Source organism: Triturus cristatus, chromosome 4_2, assembly GCF_964204655.1.
Source record: "Triturus cristatus chromosome 4_2, aTriCri1.1, whole genome shotgun sequence".
Lineage (NCBI taxonomy): Eukaryota > Metazoa > Chordata > Amphibia > Caudata > Salamandridae > Triturus > Triturus cristatus.
Window position 1 is genome coordinate 54,716,811 of NC_140586.1, and position 16,486 is coordinate 54,733,296.

General features: G+C 45.2%; 1 protein-coding gene across 2 annotated transcripts in view; it reads right to left on the reverse strand.

Annotated features, from left to right (window-relative positions):
- DCAF15 (DDB1 and CUL4 associated factor 15) overlaps nucleotides 1–16,486 on the reverse strand; it is a 255,057-nt gene that overhangs the window by 12,738 nt on the left and 225,833 nt on the right. The window contains exon 13 of one of the 2 annotated variants that reach the window (XM_085600482.1): nucleotides 599–2,698. The exons of the other annotated variant lie outside the window; for it this stretch is intronic. Within the exon in view, the coding sequence (XP_085456608.1) occupies nucleotides 2,643–2,698 (56 nt within the window). The 3' untranslated portion in view covers nucleotides 599–2,642. Of the gene's footprint in view, nucleotides 1–598; nucleotides 2,699–16,486 lie in introns of those variants that run through there. 2 annotated transcript variants of the gene reach the window in all.

The window sequence follows — 16,486 nt, forward strand, 5'->3', positions numbered from 1 at the left end:
TATGCACACAATTGCATGAGCAAAGGGCTGGAGTACTGGAACCTACTATGCGCTTGTCAAAAATGATTTATGTTCGAGTACTCCAGCACAGAAACTAGACGAGTATAGAAAAATCATGTAGATAATTGAACACCACTAATAGTACTTGCATGTTATAAATTACGCTAGTCAGTTTTGCTGCCTTTTCTACCTACATGGCCTTTGGCTTATTTCAGTTTGTACATGTTAAAATGCAATGTATAGAACGGTAAGGATGGTTTGCAATAAAATAAGCTAGAGAGATTATGCAGAAAGGAGGCAGTTCTTGGTAGTGACAAACAAGGAAGCAAAGTCAGTGATACAAATGTGCCTATTCTGCTTACTAAAAATGTACTTGTTCAAGTTCCTTTTTTCTTGGTCGTGAACTGCCTGATTTGTCAATAATAATGCTATTGTTAGTGGCTTGCTCAACTGTATTAATTCAAAATGTCGCCAATTTCCTGGCTTTCTTTGAGCTTAGACATTACAAAAAAAAAACGTAATTAAAAAACATGCAAGTGTCCGTTAAATCCAATACATTTGATTATCAAAAAAAAAAAAACATGCAAGAAAACAGAGCCTGTGAAATCAAACATTTATTAAACGTAGAAGAGATTAACAATGCTAACAAGCAACCCCTGCCCCGTTCTCAAACTCCCAATTTAGAAACTGTTTAATGACCGAAGGAAAATAAGAGTTAACGGACAGATATCAACTCAGAACTGAACCTCTCAAAAGTTACATCCCTTAACTGGAGAGCAATCCCATAATGTGGGATCATTCAAGCGAAACAAATAACCAGAAGAACGCCAACTTAAAAGCATCAAAGGCACTCCAACCCAACAAGTCATTACAGTACTCCAAAATTGGAACCCAAAGTGCTAGACAACAAGGAGGAGCCCCATAACCAGAAGTTAACAGATGGTTTCGAACTGCTGAAAGCCATCAAGTGTTCTTTCCAACCCAAAGGTTAACAAAGTGCTCCCAATAGAAGACAGTGGCAACCAGTGATCCACAACCTCATCAAGTGCAATGTAAACCCAGACTATCTCAGCCCCCCCCCCCCCCCAAAAGAAAACCTAGATCACTAAAGGGCAACGCACATGCAAAATTCTGGATGGGTGGCGCCTTATGTGTGATAGCAGAACGTTGGGAGTTTTGCACAAACAGCTCAAGAGCAGACTGATCAAGCAAATGGGTTAACCAATATCTTGCAATGTACAGGGTCACCCCATAGCAAACGAGATCAGCTGTGAATTTTACGCAACCCACCTACTGTTAAATAGTCTCGAAATAAGCAACATCACAGATGGAAAGAGGAGATGGAAAAATCTGGGCTGGGATTACTATGATAGATGGCATAGGAATTGGAAGGACGGGCGATGTTCCTTTAACGACTAAATGAGTTGGGATGATGTATAACAAAAAGGATGTGTCCCACATGAAGACAGAGTTTGGTGGGACTTGCCAATAGGCATTTTTTATTTATATCAATACACTCAGAGAAGCATGGGACCGGGCCCAGGAATGTGTTCTACGGCTATGGTTCAGGACTGACAGAGGAAAGCGCTTTACATCTACAAAGTTAGAACAGACCATCAATGTAGGCTAAGTTCTACACCAATATAATGACTATGAAGATTAAAAAAAAATACTGGTCTATAGCAACTGGATCTCTATACATTTTTTTATATGTATATATGTACACACACAAACACTTGTCGTGCAAACGCAAACATTCTGCTAAGATTAAGAGATCCACGGGGGCATGTACATGACCAATGCCTCAAGGGCTTCTTGGAGACATCCCTGGAATGGCACAAGGAGATAAAGGGTTCCTGGTCATAGGTCAGAACTTCAAACTGCCTCAAAAAGTCAAGAACCAAGCTCCAAAGCAGACGTCTCCCACCATCATTGCTATATTGAAAAGGGTTAATAAGATATACTGTTTACTGGACACAAAGTGCAGGTATTTTAGGGGTTTACAGGCTTCTTCCAGAGCAGATCCTAAGGCATCTCTATGAACATCGATACTCTGCCCACCTACCCCATCCATGAGGATAGGCAACGACTGAATCGCAGGTATCAAATTCTAGAGTGAAAACATGACATCTGGTTGTGAAAACGTCCAGAGGAGGAATCCTGATCTCCAACCCCATGTTTTAGTGGTAAAAGCAGTCAACCTGTCCAACAAATTACATACTTCATATGGGCAAAAAAAAAAACATGGGAAGGAGCAGTTTCTTACTCTGTGACCATGCAGGCCCTGGGAGACATGAAATAGAAAGACGCATCCAAGGACATTATCTTGCACCTTTCCAGAAGTACCAAAAAGCACAAAAGACCAAGGTCAGTGCTAATCCATGGGCCTGTCTCCTAGCTGCCCTTCTTTCCCCCTCCTCCAATATTTAGCCATTGCCCAACAAAAAGTTACATATATGCATTTTTAAATGGCATTTACAATTGCTATCAATTTCCAGAGAGCACCCACAGGATCTACTCGAAGAAAAGCTGTGCAATAAGGAACAAAACAAATCTTGAGGAGGTAGTGTTTTTAGATGGCTGGAAATCTTTGTCAAAGTTTCTAGAATTCAAAGCCATGTCTCTGCATCCTCTGTGCCACATTACAATACAATCCACGTGTAGCGCACGTTGTCGGCCAAAACCTTCAAGGAGCAACCTTCAGGAGAAAACAAACAAGACATTTAGATAATATCATGAGAATCAGCGTGCACTAGGTAAAGAGATGGCAGCATGATGAAATGAGACAAGGGCAGCTAAATAAGTCAAACTGCAAATGAGCAGACAGATGCCAGGAGTGTCCTGATAACTATAGAAGCTTTGGTTAGACCAGTATCTAAGTTGCTTTAAAGCCCTCGTACTTAAATGGTTGAAGGACCAACTATGCAGGAGAGCAGTATGGTATAAAGTTGTGCACCCGCTGTTTGGTGAAGGTATTATTTTAATAGTGGATTTTAACAGACTGCCAGTGGTACATAGGCTGCAGAGCAGCTTCTCAAGAGTGCCCACCAGCCTTAACGCTGCTTAAACTGCAGATGTGTAGTTTTCCTTGGAATGGAGAAAAGTCTACTTAACCAGTTACTCTGGAGCAGCAACATCCCCAGAAAAAGGTCATTAGGCATGGGTGTACATGCAAAACTCAGCTGCCTTTTTATTATCGCAAGGATGTTAAAACTTCTGAATCCACTCCCACTACAAAGGACATGAACATATTTACCTGCTAAACTAAGGCCCTGGTTGACCACGGAGGAATCTTGCTTTTGGGCACAGTCTACTTTAAAAAAAAATATATAAATCTTACATCGCTATGCTGTCCTGTGTATAGCTCCTCTAAATAGATTTTCTTTGTATACATATTCTAGTGTTAGCCTTTTGTTATGTTATTCTTCTGGAAATCGGCCCAATTTAAGGATGGGGAGTGAAAATCATAAAAGTGCGATTATTGCTCATAGGGCATGGTTGTTATGGTGTAAAAGGATAAGGGCAAGCAAGTAATCTGCATCTTACATAGAGAAGGGGATTAGGTAACCTGACATAGCAAACATCCAAAACAGAGGGGCCTTCCCTGTCAGATGGATTCCCTTAGATTTTGATTAGTAGGATAATGTCAAAGAAAAACAGCAGCGGGTTACAATAGCTTCAAGGTACGGCCGTCAGATAATATCCACGGTAGTGAGGCACTAAAACCAAACAAAATCAACAAACTCAAGCCATTTTAGAAAACTTTGCCTCATATGTGGTAAGCGGTGGGGTAGTTTTCAGGGAAGGGTTTTAGGTCTCAGGGTGTGAGGCTGAGGTGTAACCTTTACCATGCATATGCCTTTACCAACAATGCCTTTACAAAGAAATTCGTTATATATGCATTTTAGGTAAAGACGCAGTCGCGGTATGGACCATGTTAAGGCATGCGATGTAACAGACTCTTGGTTGTATGATGGAACAGAGCATGCACACGCAGCGTGAGGAACAAAAACAAAAAAAGTCTAACCACCTCCTGATCATTACACAATGTTAGCTCACAGCAAAAAGCCCAGCTGATGGCTTTATATTACAGATATGTCCTGTGAGATCATAAGCAGTGCATGACAGGGGTATGTGTTATGGTTAGTCTACATAACCATAGGTGGCAAGTTTAAGTGGTTTTTAGGTTTTGTAACCGCAACACCAGTACTGTTTTTTCCAGACAATATCAAAGTTTTTGTTTTTAAATCAAATGTTAACTTCAGACGTAGATATATATATACATACATACACACATCTCCTTATCCACATCTATCTACAGATACCCATATAAACACATACTCCTATATATTTATGCTATGGCAGTGAAAATAAACATGTCCAAATAACTATTGTTATTTACAGCAACTGTACTAATAAAGATGCATTCACACATTAATACAGTGTAAAGGTGAAATAAGAGTTAATTCCCACAGTACAGAAAGTGAGAAAAATCACTTTACTACTTCGCAGAATGTATTTAACAGTTACAAATGCAAACAACTGTTAGTATTCACAAAATTCTTTGTGTGATTTTACGTTGCTGCACAAATTTAATACCTTATATCCTGGTTTTGGTTAAATGCCTTTTGTTAAAAGAAAAGGTTATCTACCAGTAATCCTGGTTCTGCATTGCAGGAATCAATAAAGGCAAATACTTGAATAATTCCCTACTGTCTGCGAGGACCCTGGAAAACCCTAACCATTTTTTTCTCCATGGAAACTGCATTATAGAATGTCTACATCTATGACTTCATATTCAGATAGATGAAATGGAAGCCTCAAAAAATATCCTACTTTTTCCATAAACATTAAAAATAATTCTCCAGATTGTCATAGAACGGCATTACAGCATCCAAATGCAGAAAAAACGCTTTTCAGCAGTGAACACGAAGTTAAAAGTGCAGACTGATAGGGTTACTGTTAGACCTAGCCCTCTCTGTAGGGTCACCCTTTACACTCCACCAAAAAATGAATTCCGCAATAAGTGGCCTTAGGATTATATGCACTTTACCAATGCTAACCAGTGCTAAAGTGCTCGCTACTTAAAACATGAGGGATTAGTCTTGTACCCAATTGGCGTATTTAATTTACTTACAAGTCCCTTGTAAAGTTGTTCTACATGTGCCCAGGACCTGTAAATGAAATACTATATGTGGGCCTGCGGCACTTATTGTGCCACCCAGTTAAGTAGCCCTTTCAAACTTCTCAGGCCTGCCTGCGCAGCTTCTGTCACCAGCTTTTAAACGGCCAGTTCGACCTGGTGACAAAATGAACTTTTTGGCAGGCCTAAGCCTTCCTTTTAAATACACATTAGTCACCCCTAGGGCAGGCCCTCGACATCCCAGAGAGCAGGGTGAAATCTATTTAAAAAACAGGAAGGAATATGCTACTTACCAGTATGCATCTGTTCTTGGCATGTAGAGCTGCAGATCTATACACTGTGCATAGCTCGCCATATGGTGTTGGGCCCGGATGTTTGCGGTTTGTTTTTCCTCTTGGAAAGTCTTTGGAAGTCACGAGGTTGGTGACTCCTCCTTTGGTTCGTATTGCGCATGGGCTTCGGCTCCATCCTCAGATTGTTTTTCGCCAGCAGGGAAAGATGGATCGTATTGATAACAGTAAAGAGACCCATGTGTGTTGTATCTAAATAAGATAGACTGGAACGGATACAGGTAGCCGGGGAGGCGAGTGGGCGTGTATAGATCTGCAGCTCTACATGCCAAGAACAGATGCATACTGGTAAGTAGCATATTCCGTTCGAGGCATATGAGCTGCAGATTATACACTGTGCATAGACTATATAGCAGTAGCCAACCCTAGCGGCGACCACCGGCATCCGTTGCAGTTGTTTGGAACAGTGTTTTTAGTACAGCCTGGCCCACACTAGCTTGTTGCTTGGTTTGCACATCTACACAGTAATGTTTTGTGAAAGTGTGCGCTGTTGACCATGTCGCTGCTTTGCAGATGTCATCTAGTGGTAGGTTTCCTAGAAAAGCCATAGAAGCCCCTATCTTCCTTGTAGAGTGGGCTTTAGGGGGATCAGATAGCGTTCGTTTTGCTTTGTGGTAGCAAATCTGTATGCATTTTACAATCCACCTAGCTATCCCCGATTTAGAAATAGGGTTGCCTTCATGTGGTGGAGAGAAAGAAACAAATAGCTGTTTGGTTTTTCTGAAAGGTTGTGTTCTTTGGATATAGTAAAGTAAGGCCCTTTTAACATCCAGTGTGTGTAAAGCCCTTTCCGCAATGGTTTGAGGTTGTGAGAAAGAGACTGGTTTAGATGGAAGGGAGAAATGACTTTGGGTAGAAATTTTGGGTTGGTGCGGAGTACCACCTTGTTATGATGCATTTGAAGAAAAGGGTCCTGAATGGTGAGTGCTTGTATTTCACTAACCCTTCTAAGGGAAGTGATGGCCACTAGGAATGCTGTTTTCCATGTGAGAAATTGCAGCTCACATTTATGTAATGGTTCGAAAGGGGGTCCCATTAGCCTTGTGAGAACTATATTCAAGTTCCAGACAGGTGAGGGTGGTACTCTGGGTGGAATTACTCTTTTGAGGCCTTCCATAAAGGCTTTAATGGCAGGCACCCTGAAAAGTGATAGGTGCTGCCTGTTCTGTAAGTAAGCAGCAATTGCTGCGAGGTGTAACCGAATGGATGTATATGCTAGGTTACACCTTTGGAGATGGAGCAAGTAACATATGATGTGCTGTATGGACACATTTAGAGGATCGATTGTGTTGTTGTGACAGTAAACAACAAATCTTTTCCACTTTGCAGCATAGCATGCCATAGTAGTAGGGCGTCTAGCTTCCCTGATAATATTCATGCAATCAGGGGGAAGGTTAAGGTATCCGAATTCTAGGACCTCAGGAGCCAGATCGCAAGGTTGAGCTGAGCTGGGTCCGGGTGCCTGATCTCTCCATGGTTCTGGGTTAGGAGGCATGGTGAGAGGTGTAGCTTTTGGTGTGGTACTACTGAGAGTTCCAGCAGTGTGGTGTACCACGGTTGTCTGGCCCATGTTGGAGCTACTAGGATCAGTGTTGGGGAATGCTGTTGTAGCTTTCGCACCACTAATGAAATTAGTGGGAGGTGGAAAGGCGTATGCAAATTTGTTTGACCAGTTCATCCATATCGCATTGCCTTTGGACAATGGGTGTGGATATCTGGCGGCGAAGCTTGGGCATTTTTTGTTTTCGTGGGTGGCGAATAAATCTATGTGTGGATGCCCCCACTTCTGAAAGAACGGATGAAGAACCTGTGGGTGAAGTTCCCATTTGTGAATCTGTTGCGTTTGTCTGCTGAGCAGATCTGCCATGGTGTTTTGGACTCCTGGGACATGTTGGGCCAGGAGAAAGATTTTCTGTGGAATTGCCCATCTCCATATGCTCTGTGCTAATTGAGAGAGCTGTGGAGTGTGTGTGCCCCCCTGTTTTTGAATGTAGTACATGGCAGTCATGTTGTCTATGCGAATGAGGACTGCCTTGCCTGCAATCTGCGTCTGGAAGGATTTTAGGACTAGGAAGATTGCCAGTAACTCCAAATGGTTGATGTGGAGTAACTTCTGTTGCGGAGTCCATGTGCCCTGTACTGTGAGATGTAACAGATTAGCTCCCCAGCCGGAGAGCGATGAGTCTTAGTATTATTTGTGGAACCGGGTCCAGGAACGGTCGACCTCTGGAAAGGTTTGTGGTGTTCCACCACTGCAGAGAGCGATGGGTGCGACCGTCTACCAACACCAGGTCTGTCAGTTGCCCCAGGGCCTGGTTCCACTGGCGTGCCAAACACTCTTGGAGTGGACGCATCTGGAGTCTTGCATGGGGCACTATGAAGATGCAAGAGGCCATCATCCCTATCAGTTGCATAAACACTCTTGCTGGGAGAGAGTGTTGAAATATGAATTTCTGATGCAGAGCCTGTATGTTTGCAATCCTGGCAGGATTGGGATAGGCTATGGCTTTTGAGGTGTCTATGGTAGCACCAAGGTATTGTTTTGTGTGTGATGGTACCAGGTGGGACTTTTGGTGGTTCACCGTGAAGCCTAGCTGGTGAAGTAGTTGGATTGTAGCGGCAGTGTGTTGCACACATTGTTCGTAGGACGTGGCTTTTATTAGCCAGTCGTCCAAATATGGGAAGACGTGAATGTGCTGTCTTCTGAGGTGTGCCGCCACTACTGTTAGGCACTTGGTGAATACCCGTGGTGCTGTTGTTACCCCGAACGGGAGCACCTTGAACTGGTAGTGTTGCCCGTCCACTACAAATCTGAGGCACTTTCTGTGAGCATGGTGTACTGGGATGTGAAAGTATGCGTCTTTCAAGTCCAGAGTGGTGAGAAAGTCGTTCTGGGAGAGGAGCGGAAGAACCTGTTGAAGGGTTACCATGTGAAAATGGTCTGAATGTATGTAAGCATTTAGAGGTCTGAGATCTAGGATAGGTCGTAGAGTCTCGTCTCTCTTTGGAATCCGAAAGTACAGGGAGTAGACCCCTAAATTGTTGATTGATGGGGACCTGCTCTATGGCTTGTTTTTGCAGGAGGGAGGTTACCTCCGGTTTTAGTAACGTCGCATGTTTTTGAGACATTGGGCGTTGCCTGGGTTGAATGTTTGGGGGGGGGTAGATGTTAATTCTAGGCAACACCCATCTGTCTGAGATGGTCTCCCAGACGTGAAGGAAATGTTGTATCCTGCCCCCGACCGGAGTGGAACTGTCTGGAGGGAGCGGGGGGAAGTCATTGGGTAGGCGGTGTGGCAGAGCGGGCGGTATTTGTCTTGCCTCTGCCCTTATTATTATTGCCTCTGTATCCGCCTCTTTGATAACCTTTTGTGAAGGTAGACTGAGGTGGGGATTTGTAGGACGTGGATGCACTATCCGAGGAGTAGCCTCTACCCGTGCCCCGAAAGGAAGAGCGGCAAAAAGAGCGCCTAGGAGTGTGAGACTGTAGGGCTCCCATGGATTTCGCCGTATCAGTATCTTTTTTCATCTTTGAGGGCTTCATCAACTTTGGGGCCAAATAGATGATCTTGGTCGAATGGGTGGTTCAATATAGAGGCTTGTACCTCAGGTTTAAAACCTGAAACTCTGAGCCAGGCATGGCGACGGAGAAGGACACTGGTGTTTATGGCCCTGGAGGCTGTATCTGCTGCATTTGGGGCACAGCGTATAGCGGTATTAGTTATTATTTTTCCCTCTTGGATCAATTCGTTAGCCCTATTCTTGTATTTTTCAGGGAGATGGTGCATGATGGTCTCTAACTCATAATGCGCCCTGTCGTATCTGGCCAACAGCGCTTGCGTATTGGCGATACGCCATATATTGGCGGCTTGTGACGCAGTGCGCTTCCCTGACGCGTCTAGGAGCTTGGACTCTGTCAGGTGGTGGTGCTTCGCCCGAAGCCTGAGAGTTTGAGCGCTTCCTAGCTGTAGATACCACTAGGGAATCCAATGGTGCAGGGCCTTTAATGTATGAAGGGTCTGTGGGGGCGGCTTTGTATTTTTTCTCTATATGGGGGTTTAGGACCCTGGCCCTGACTGGGTCTTTAAAAACCTCCGGTGCATGTTTAATTACTCCCTTTAACATAGGTAGAATGGCAGTTGACCTATGTGCATTGTCGAAGGTGTCTAGGAGAAAATCTTCCTCCACTGGGTCAGTATGTAACTCCACCCTGTGGTAGTGTGCCGCCCTTTGTAACAGGTGGTGAAAACCTAAGGAATCTTCAGGTGTGGATGGCCTAGATGGGTAAAGGTCATCCTGTGGGACATCTGGGATGTCCGGATTGTGATAGTCGTCCCATGGGTCTGGAGATCCAGTAGGTGTGGGGTCTTGTGGCACGTCTGCTGGATCATAATAAGGGTCTCATAAATCGTCTGGGACAGGAGACAAGGTTGGGGAACGATGAGGCAGGGGCGGAGAGGGTGGAGGTGGGGAGGGTGGAGGTGGTGGGGAAGGCACCCTGAAAGGGGAGATAGCAGTGTCTTTCCTCTTTGGAGGTGGAGCTGGTTTGTCCAAGTGTCTCTTTTTTGAAGACAATGTCAAATGTCCAGTTTTTGGATCCTTGGTGAGTGTCTTTTGCAGAGGATCCGGTGTGAAAAGTTCCTGCGACACTGGTTGTTCGGTCGGCGCCGAAGTTTTCGGGGCTGACAGCTTTCTAAGCCGTGCTTCTTTGGGACCTCCGATTTTTTGGTCGGTGCCGAAGAAGGCTTCGGCACGGGAGTGTCAGTGCCGAGGGCCTTGTGAGGTTTGGTCGGCACCGGAAGGGCAGGTTTCGACACCGAAGGCTTTGGTACTGGGTTCGGTGTGGAGATGGAGGCCGATCTTTTCTTCGGTGCCGAAGGGTGTTTTTCGGTACCGCTGGTAGGCTGGCTCGAGCCCGAGCTGCCGGAAGGCTTAATAGGTTTCTTTACCGGGCCCGAAGGTGGGGTGTGAGAAGCAGTATCCTTGGTCTTGCCTAGGCCCGAAGGCGAAGGTGTGACCGAAGCCTTTTTGGGTATCGGCGTGGGTGTGGGAGGGGGTATTGTACTCACGACCCTCTGCGCCAGGGTGATGTCCTCCACATCTGAGTCGTCGGCCTTGGAAGCACTGACGAGGTCGTCGTCGTCTTCTTCGATGTGCTGCTGTCCCGGAGCTTCGACGTCGTCCCCGAAGATGTCGACTGGAGGTCGAGGAGTGCGCCATGTTGCGTCTAGCCCGTCGATCTCGAATAGTCTTTTTCGAGTGAAAAGACTTGCAAGCAGGACAGTCTCGGGCCTCGTGTTCAGGGGAGAGGCAGAGGTTGCATACCTCATGAAGATCGGTGTGGGGAAACTTGGACCCACATCGAGGGCACTTCTTGAAGGGAGTTCTTACCATCAGCCGAGACCGGAGCCGGAATAGGCCCGAAGGCCGCCGTCGACGACCGGAATCGAAGAAGTGCCGAAGAGAAGGTGATTAAGATGATTAATTATCTGAAGGAGCTCGATGAGCGAGGATTTTTGCGTCGATCGTTGAACTGGAAAGTTCGGAACCGGAGCGTGAAGTATTACATCCGAGCCCGATGGCGGAAAAAAACAATCTGAGGATGGAGCCGAAGCCCATGCGCAATACGAACCAAAGGAGCAGTCACCAACCTCGTGACTTCCAAAGACTTTCCAAGAGGAAAAACAAACTGCAAACATCCGGGCCCAACACCAGATGGCGAGCTATGCACAGTGTATAATCTGCAGCTCATATGCCTCGAACATATATTTTTCAGTTTTATATGTCCTGAAAGTGAAAAACTCTTAAATTCGTATTTCACTAATGCAAGGCTTACCTCTTCCATAGACTAACATTGGAGTTACCTTGTTACATTTAACACACTGTAATTTTCAAATGGGAGCGGGTAACTTATTCAGGTTTAGAGTCTTGGGAATGGTCATGAAAAATCCTAACTTATTATGAAGTAGGATTTTAAATTCCAATTTTGAAAATGCTACTTTTAGAAAGTTGGCCTCTTCCTCACTTGTCCATTTAGAGCCTGTAGCCTGTTTCTGGGTCACATGACTGGGTGTAATTGACAGTTGGGCTTTGTGTATTCCACCTAGACAGCCACACAAATTAGGGAGCTTAGGGGTGCCAGGATGGGCCTTCACTGGCAGGAAGGGGGTGGGGAGAAGCTTGAATAGGATGTATCCTGCTGCCAGACAAAGGGCTGCATACCCCGAGTATTTAGTCTGGAGTCAGGTTCAGAAGGCATGGCACCTGAGCACTTTAAAAGGAATGCCTCTAGAAGCTTCTCCCCACTACAAAAGCACAACTGGGTATAAAAACTGGACCTCTGTCACCAACTCTTTAGTACACATCTGATCCCTTGTATACTCTGCCGAGAAGGACTGCTGTGCTGACCTGCTGTCCTCTTGCCTGGATGAGGACCGGGCCTACATCTCTTGAACCAAGAACCCCAGACTGACTGCATGGGCTAGTTGACTGGCCTCCTGATCTGAAGCCTCAGGGGCAGTCTTCCAACAGCCTTGTACTTTGCCATCTGTGAGTCTACCTTGCCAAGTGCTGCCACCCCAGTCCTGGACCCTTGGAAGTGGGCCGAAGCTGCTCTGTCGATCCAGCAGAACCAATGAATCTCTTCTGCTGCACGGCACAACCTCAAGGAGAACCGATGCATTGCCGCTGCTGCATTGGTTGGAACTGTCGCAAGGACCCACATCGCCTCCGCAACCTCTTCGGAGCCGCAACTGTGTGGCACATCCTCTGTCAGCCACTCACATCCCTAGTCAATGGCAGCATCAGCAACACAGCCACGCAGCTCTTCGGTACGGACGGCATTACCTAGACTGAGCATCGCATCCTCTATGCCGGACTTCGCATCGCACGCCCCCACCGACAAGATCCTGAATGCCGACGCAGGGCCTCTCCTCATCTTGGAACTGACGCATCACCTCAGCTGCACTACGCATCTTTGACTTACATCCTTGCACAGCTCCGCAAACCAAGATTGAAGGTACTTTGTTCAGTGGGCGCGCCTCGGTCCTTGCAACCAGCTGGCGCTCTATTATAGTCGGACTGAACTTTTGATTTTGTCCTGGAATGGCAAGACAAGATATCCACAGTTGGCTTTTTGGCATGATTTTCACTAAAATCTTTAAAATTGCATATCTCCGGTTCTGGTTACTGGATTTTTGTTATAGTCTTGTTGTATTCATTACACATCACTCTATTTCTCTAAATCTATTGTGGGACCCTTTTGCAGTTACTGTTTGAAATGTTGCACAAATACTTTACAAATTGCCTCTGAGTTAACCCAGACTGCTCCGTGCCAAGCAACCAGAGGGCTGAGCACAGGTTAATTTAGGGTTTGCTTGTGACTTAAACTCAAGAAGAACTGCGGTTGCAGTTTGAGAAGGGTTACACCACTCAACCAGGAACCCAGTTTCTTACACTTACATTATAAACAATGAGGAAAAAAAGCCTGGCCCTTTAAGAACCTGGAAAGCACTCTTTTCCAGAGGGCACTGTGCTGGCAGTTGCTGCCCAGAGTCACTTCTTTTTAACTGTATAGACTAGAGAATGGCTACATATTACTGCCCAATATTAAAGCAGCTGAAGAAGTGGGCTGGTTAACATAAGATTAACATTATTCCTCTAATGCAAGCATTTCTCTTTGATGAAATTCTCCCCCAAATTATACACTTCTCTTTTTGTATCTATTTTTTGTTCATAAATATGCTCGACACTGGACTGGCGTTGGGGTTCACTTTTCCACATGGACATTCAGACATCGCCTCTTTAGCTGTTGGACCAAGGCTTTGAAGTCTGCTTTTATGAGCTAGTCCTCCAAGTATGGCTAAATAAACATTCTTTCCTTTTAGACTGTTAAAGTGCATGGCAGTTGTTGCAGTCAATGTCTTGCGAGCAGACTTTAGTAAGAATGGAAAGAGAGTATTAATAGTGAATGGCTCCAATAAGTAATTATTTATTTTCTGTGTTAGACTCGGACTAAAATGGGAGCTCTGCAGATCGATGTAACATAGGCAATTGTTCCTTTTGATGTGTTGTAAAATGCGATTAAGGTTCAGAATCTTGAATTTCTCTGAGAATGAAGGTGTTGATGAATCATATTTAATATTGGATGATAATGGGTTAACTGACCCGTTTTTATGCACCAGAAGTACCTTGTTTTCTGTGCTGGCAGACCTTTTTCTACTGTTTGTTTGGCTAGTAGGAGCAGAGATTCTTCTTTCACTGCAGGAAGATGGTGATTCCATGTTGGTTAGGTAGAATAGGCAGTGGTACTGCCTTAAATCAAATTAGATAGCCTCGGCTTATGATGTTCATAACGATCTGTTGTGGTTATAGACGTCCACTCTTCCAGGCGATACATCACTGCTTACCTTAGGAGAGCAGTAACTTGAAAGGGGAATGGGGATGTTGGCGATTACTAGAGAAGTTTCTCCCACTGAAGTGAGAGGTCATCAGCAAGTTGATTTGCTCTTTTAGTATCTTCAAGGGTATTGATGTTCCTGGTTTTTGTTGATATTGTGCCTCGTAACACCCTCTCTGGGATTGAACCCTCTGATTGACCAAACAGTGCTTTTAGCACCTATATTGTCTGAAAATCTTCTTTTGTTTCTCTAGCCCAAATCCTTCAGGGTTTATGCTTCATTCTTGATACAAAGCATCTCTTCCACCATTTGTTGCCCAAAGAGTGCTGTTCCTGAAAGGGGTAGGTTGGTTATCTTGAACTGGGCATCAGGGTTTAACATTCTGGCAGTATTCTGTAGCAGCAAGTGCATCAGATACCACCGCAGCACTAATGACCTGGTCTGAGACCAGGAAACCTTTATCCAAGTAATCACGTCTGTTTCAGGAAATCCGACACAAAGATTTTAATTCCATCCAAGACACCTTCCGAGCTGCGCTGTACTGCTGGCTTTCTTTAGATAAGTTGAAACTGTGCCACACCTTTTTATACAGTATTGGGGCATCTTTCATAGATTCACATGTGTGAATCATTCCCCGTCAAGATTGGAGTCCCACGGTACCATAATCAAGCAGTATTTAAATAATGCTATAGGCTAAAATGGCCATCGGGTAGGTCTAACATACCCTATGTCCTTTTTTAAAAAGGACTAAATGTTGAATGCAGCTTATCAGCTGCTAGCACCCTCTAGAACCTTCCCAGCAGAGGCAGTTTCCCTGCACGTCCTGTGTGAAGGGAGTCTCCCAGAGTTCTACTCCGTTTTTTTCTTCTACCTTCTAGGTTTTTCTTCATAAAAAATTATTTTCATCATGTCTGATAAGAAAGGACTCTTTCGGGCCTGCAAGACCTGTGGCAAGAAGAGAGTCCATGTTGATGATGCTCACAAGGGCTGCATTTATTGCCTCCACCCAGCCCATGAGGTAAAACAGTGCAAGATCTGTTGCACTTTCTCTTCTAAAACTTTAAGAGAGAGAGGTGAGGCTGCTTTTGTGGCTAAAGTCCACTAAGCACAGTAAGTCATCAGAGGAGGACAGTGATGGCTCATCCAGGGTTCACAAGAGAGCAAGATCAAGAGAAAGACTCTGGAGAGGGCAGGAAACACTTCAAACCCTCTCCAGAAAGCAAGTGTTCAAAACAGGAGAAACATTCCAAGGATTGCTCTGAGCCTTCGTCTTTTGTTTCCTCTACTCCAGTGAGGAAAGAAAAGCAGCATCATAGAGCCTCCTCATCGGATCCGGGGAAGAGCAGAACTGAAAAATCCCCATCAACAACAGTGACTGGGTCGATGACAAGTTACACAATTATGTTGTCGGCCCCGTCGACGTCCAGTACAATGACAACGGCAATCTATGGGCCCATACTATCGACGAGGTATCATTGACGCCATCATCGTTGACATCCAGCCCATTTGCAGTCGGCGAGGGTTGCAGTGACGAAGTGGACGAAGATACCGTCGACATCACTACTGTCACCGACACAGTCAACAGGTCCGTCGACAACTACACCGTCGATGAGGTCATCGGCAGTTGCGAATCTGTTGACGACACCGTCGACGACCGGTTTCCATTGTCAGTGGCCAGCAGTCTGTCGACAATGATTAAGGTGAAGAAATATTTTCATCTGGAGATGTCAGCTTTCAGTTAAGATCTCCTTTGTCTCCTTCACACCTTTTGGATCTTCAGGAGTCAAATGAAGATGATGGAATATACGGAGTGGCGCATAGTTCTTCGGAGTAGCACGTTAACTGCCAGAAAGATGACAAGGACTATGAGGAGCAGCAATACTACCAGCCATATCTGGCACCGCCACGTCATTATCGACACTACGAATATCACCAACCTCGCCCTAGAGAGATGGCTCACCTGCCGCCAACTTTGATTCAAGACCTTTAAAGCTATGCTGGCAGACTACAAACAAAGATTTCCATCTCAAGATGTTCCCAAGGAGCTGCCGGTGCAACCACAGGCCCTTGTGAAACAGAGTTCGCCAGCAACACCTTCAGTGCCATGACCTTTTATGCAAGATCCGGTCGACCCTTCCTCCTTGGATGAGGAGAGAGAAGGCGGCGAAATTCCAGACCCAATGCCCACAGACCCTTGGGAGGACTACGTCATTCCCACTCCCTCCCCTCAGTCACACTATCCCGAGGATTCCAGAAGACATAGGGGGTTACAACAACTTAATGGGGAGGGCTTCTATTAGATTCCATCTCCACATGGATGTTACACATACAGACTAGATTCCTGTATGAATTTAAAGAGGAAGCCAGAAAATCAATGCTCACAATCCCAATAATAGACTACATCTGGCAAGAGGGGATAAAGAGGGGATAAAGAGAATGATGACCCCAGCCACGATACCCCCAGTGCTCTCTTGCATTGAGAAAAAGTACAGAGCCCCAGAAAATTTTCCTTCCTACCAGAAAGGCCACCCTAAGCCGGATTCTGTTATTTCGCAGGCGGCACAAAGGAGATCCAAGAACCCAGCAAACCAGAT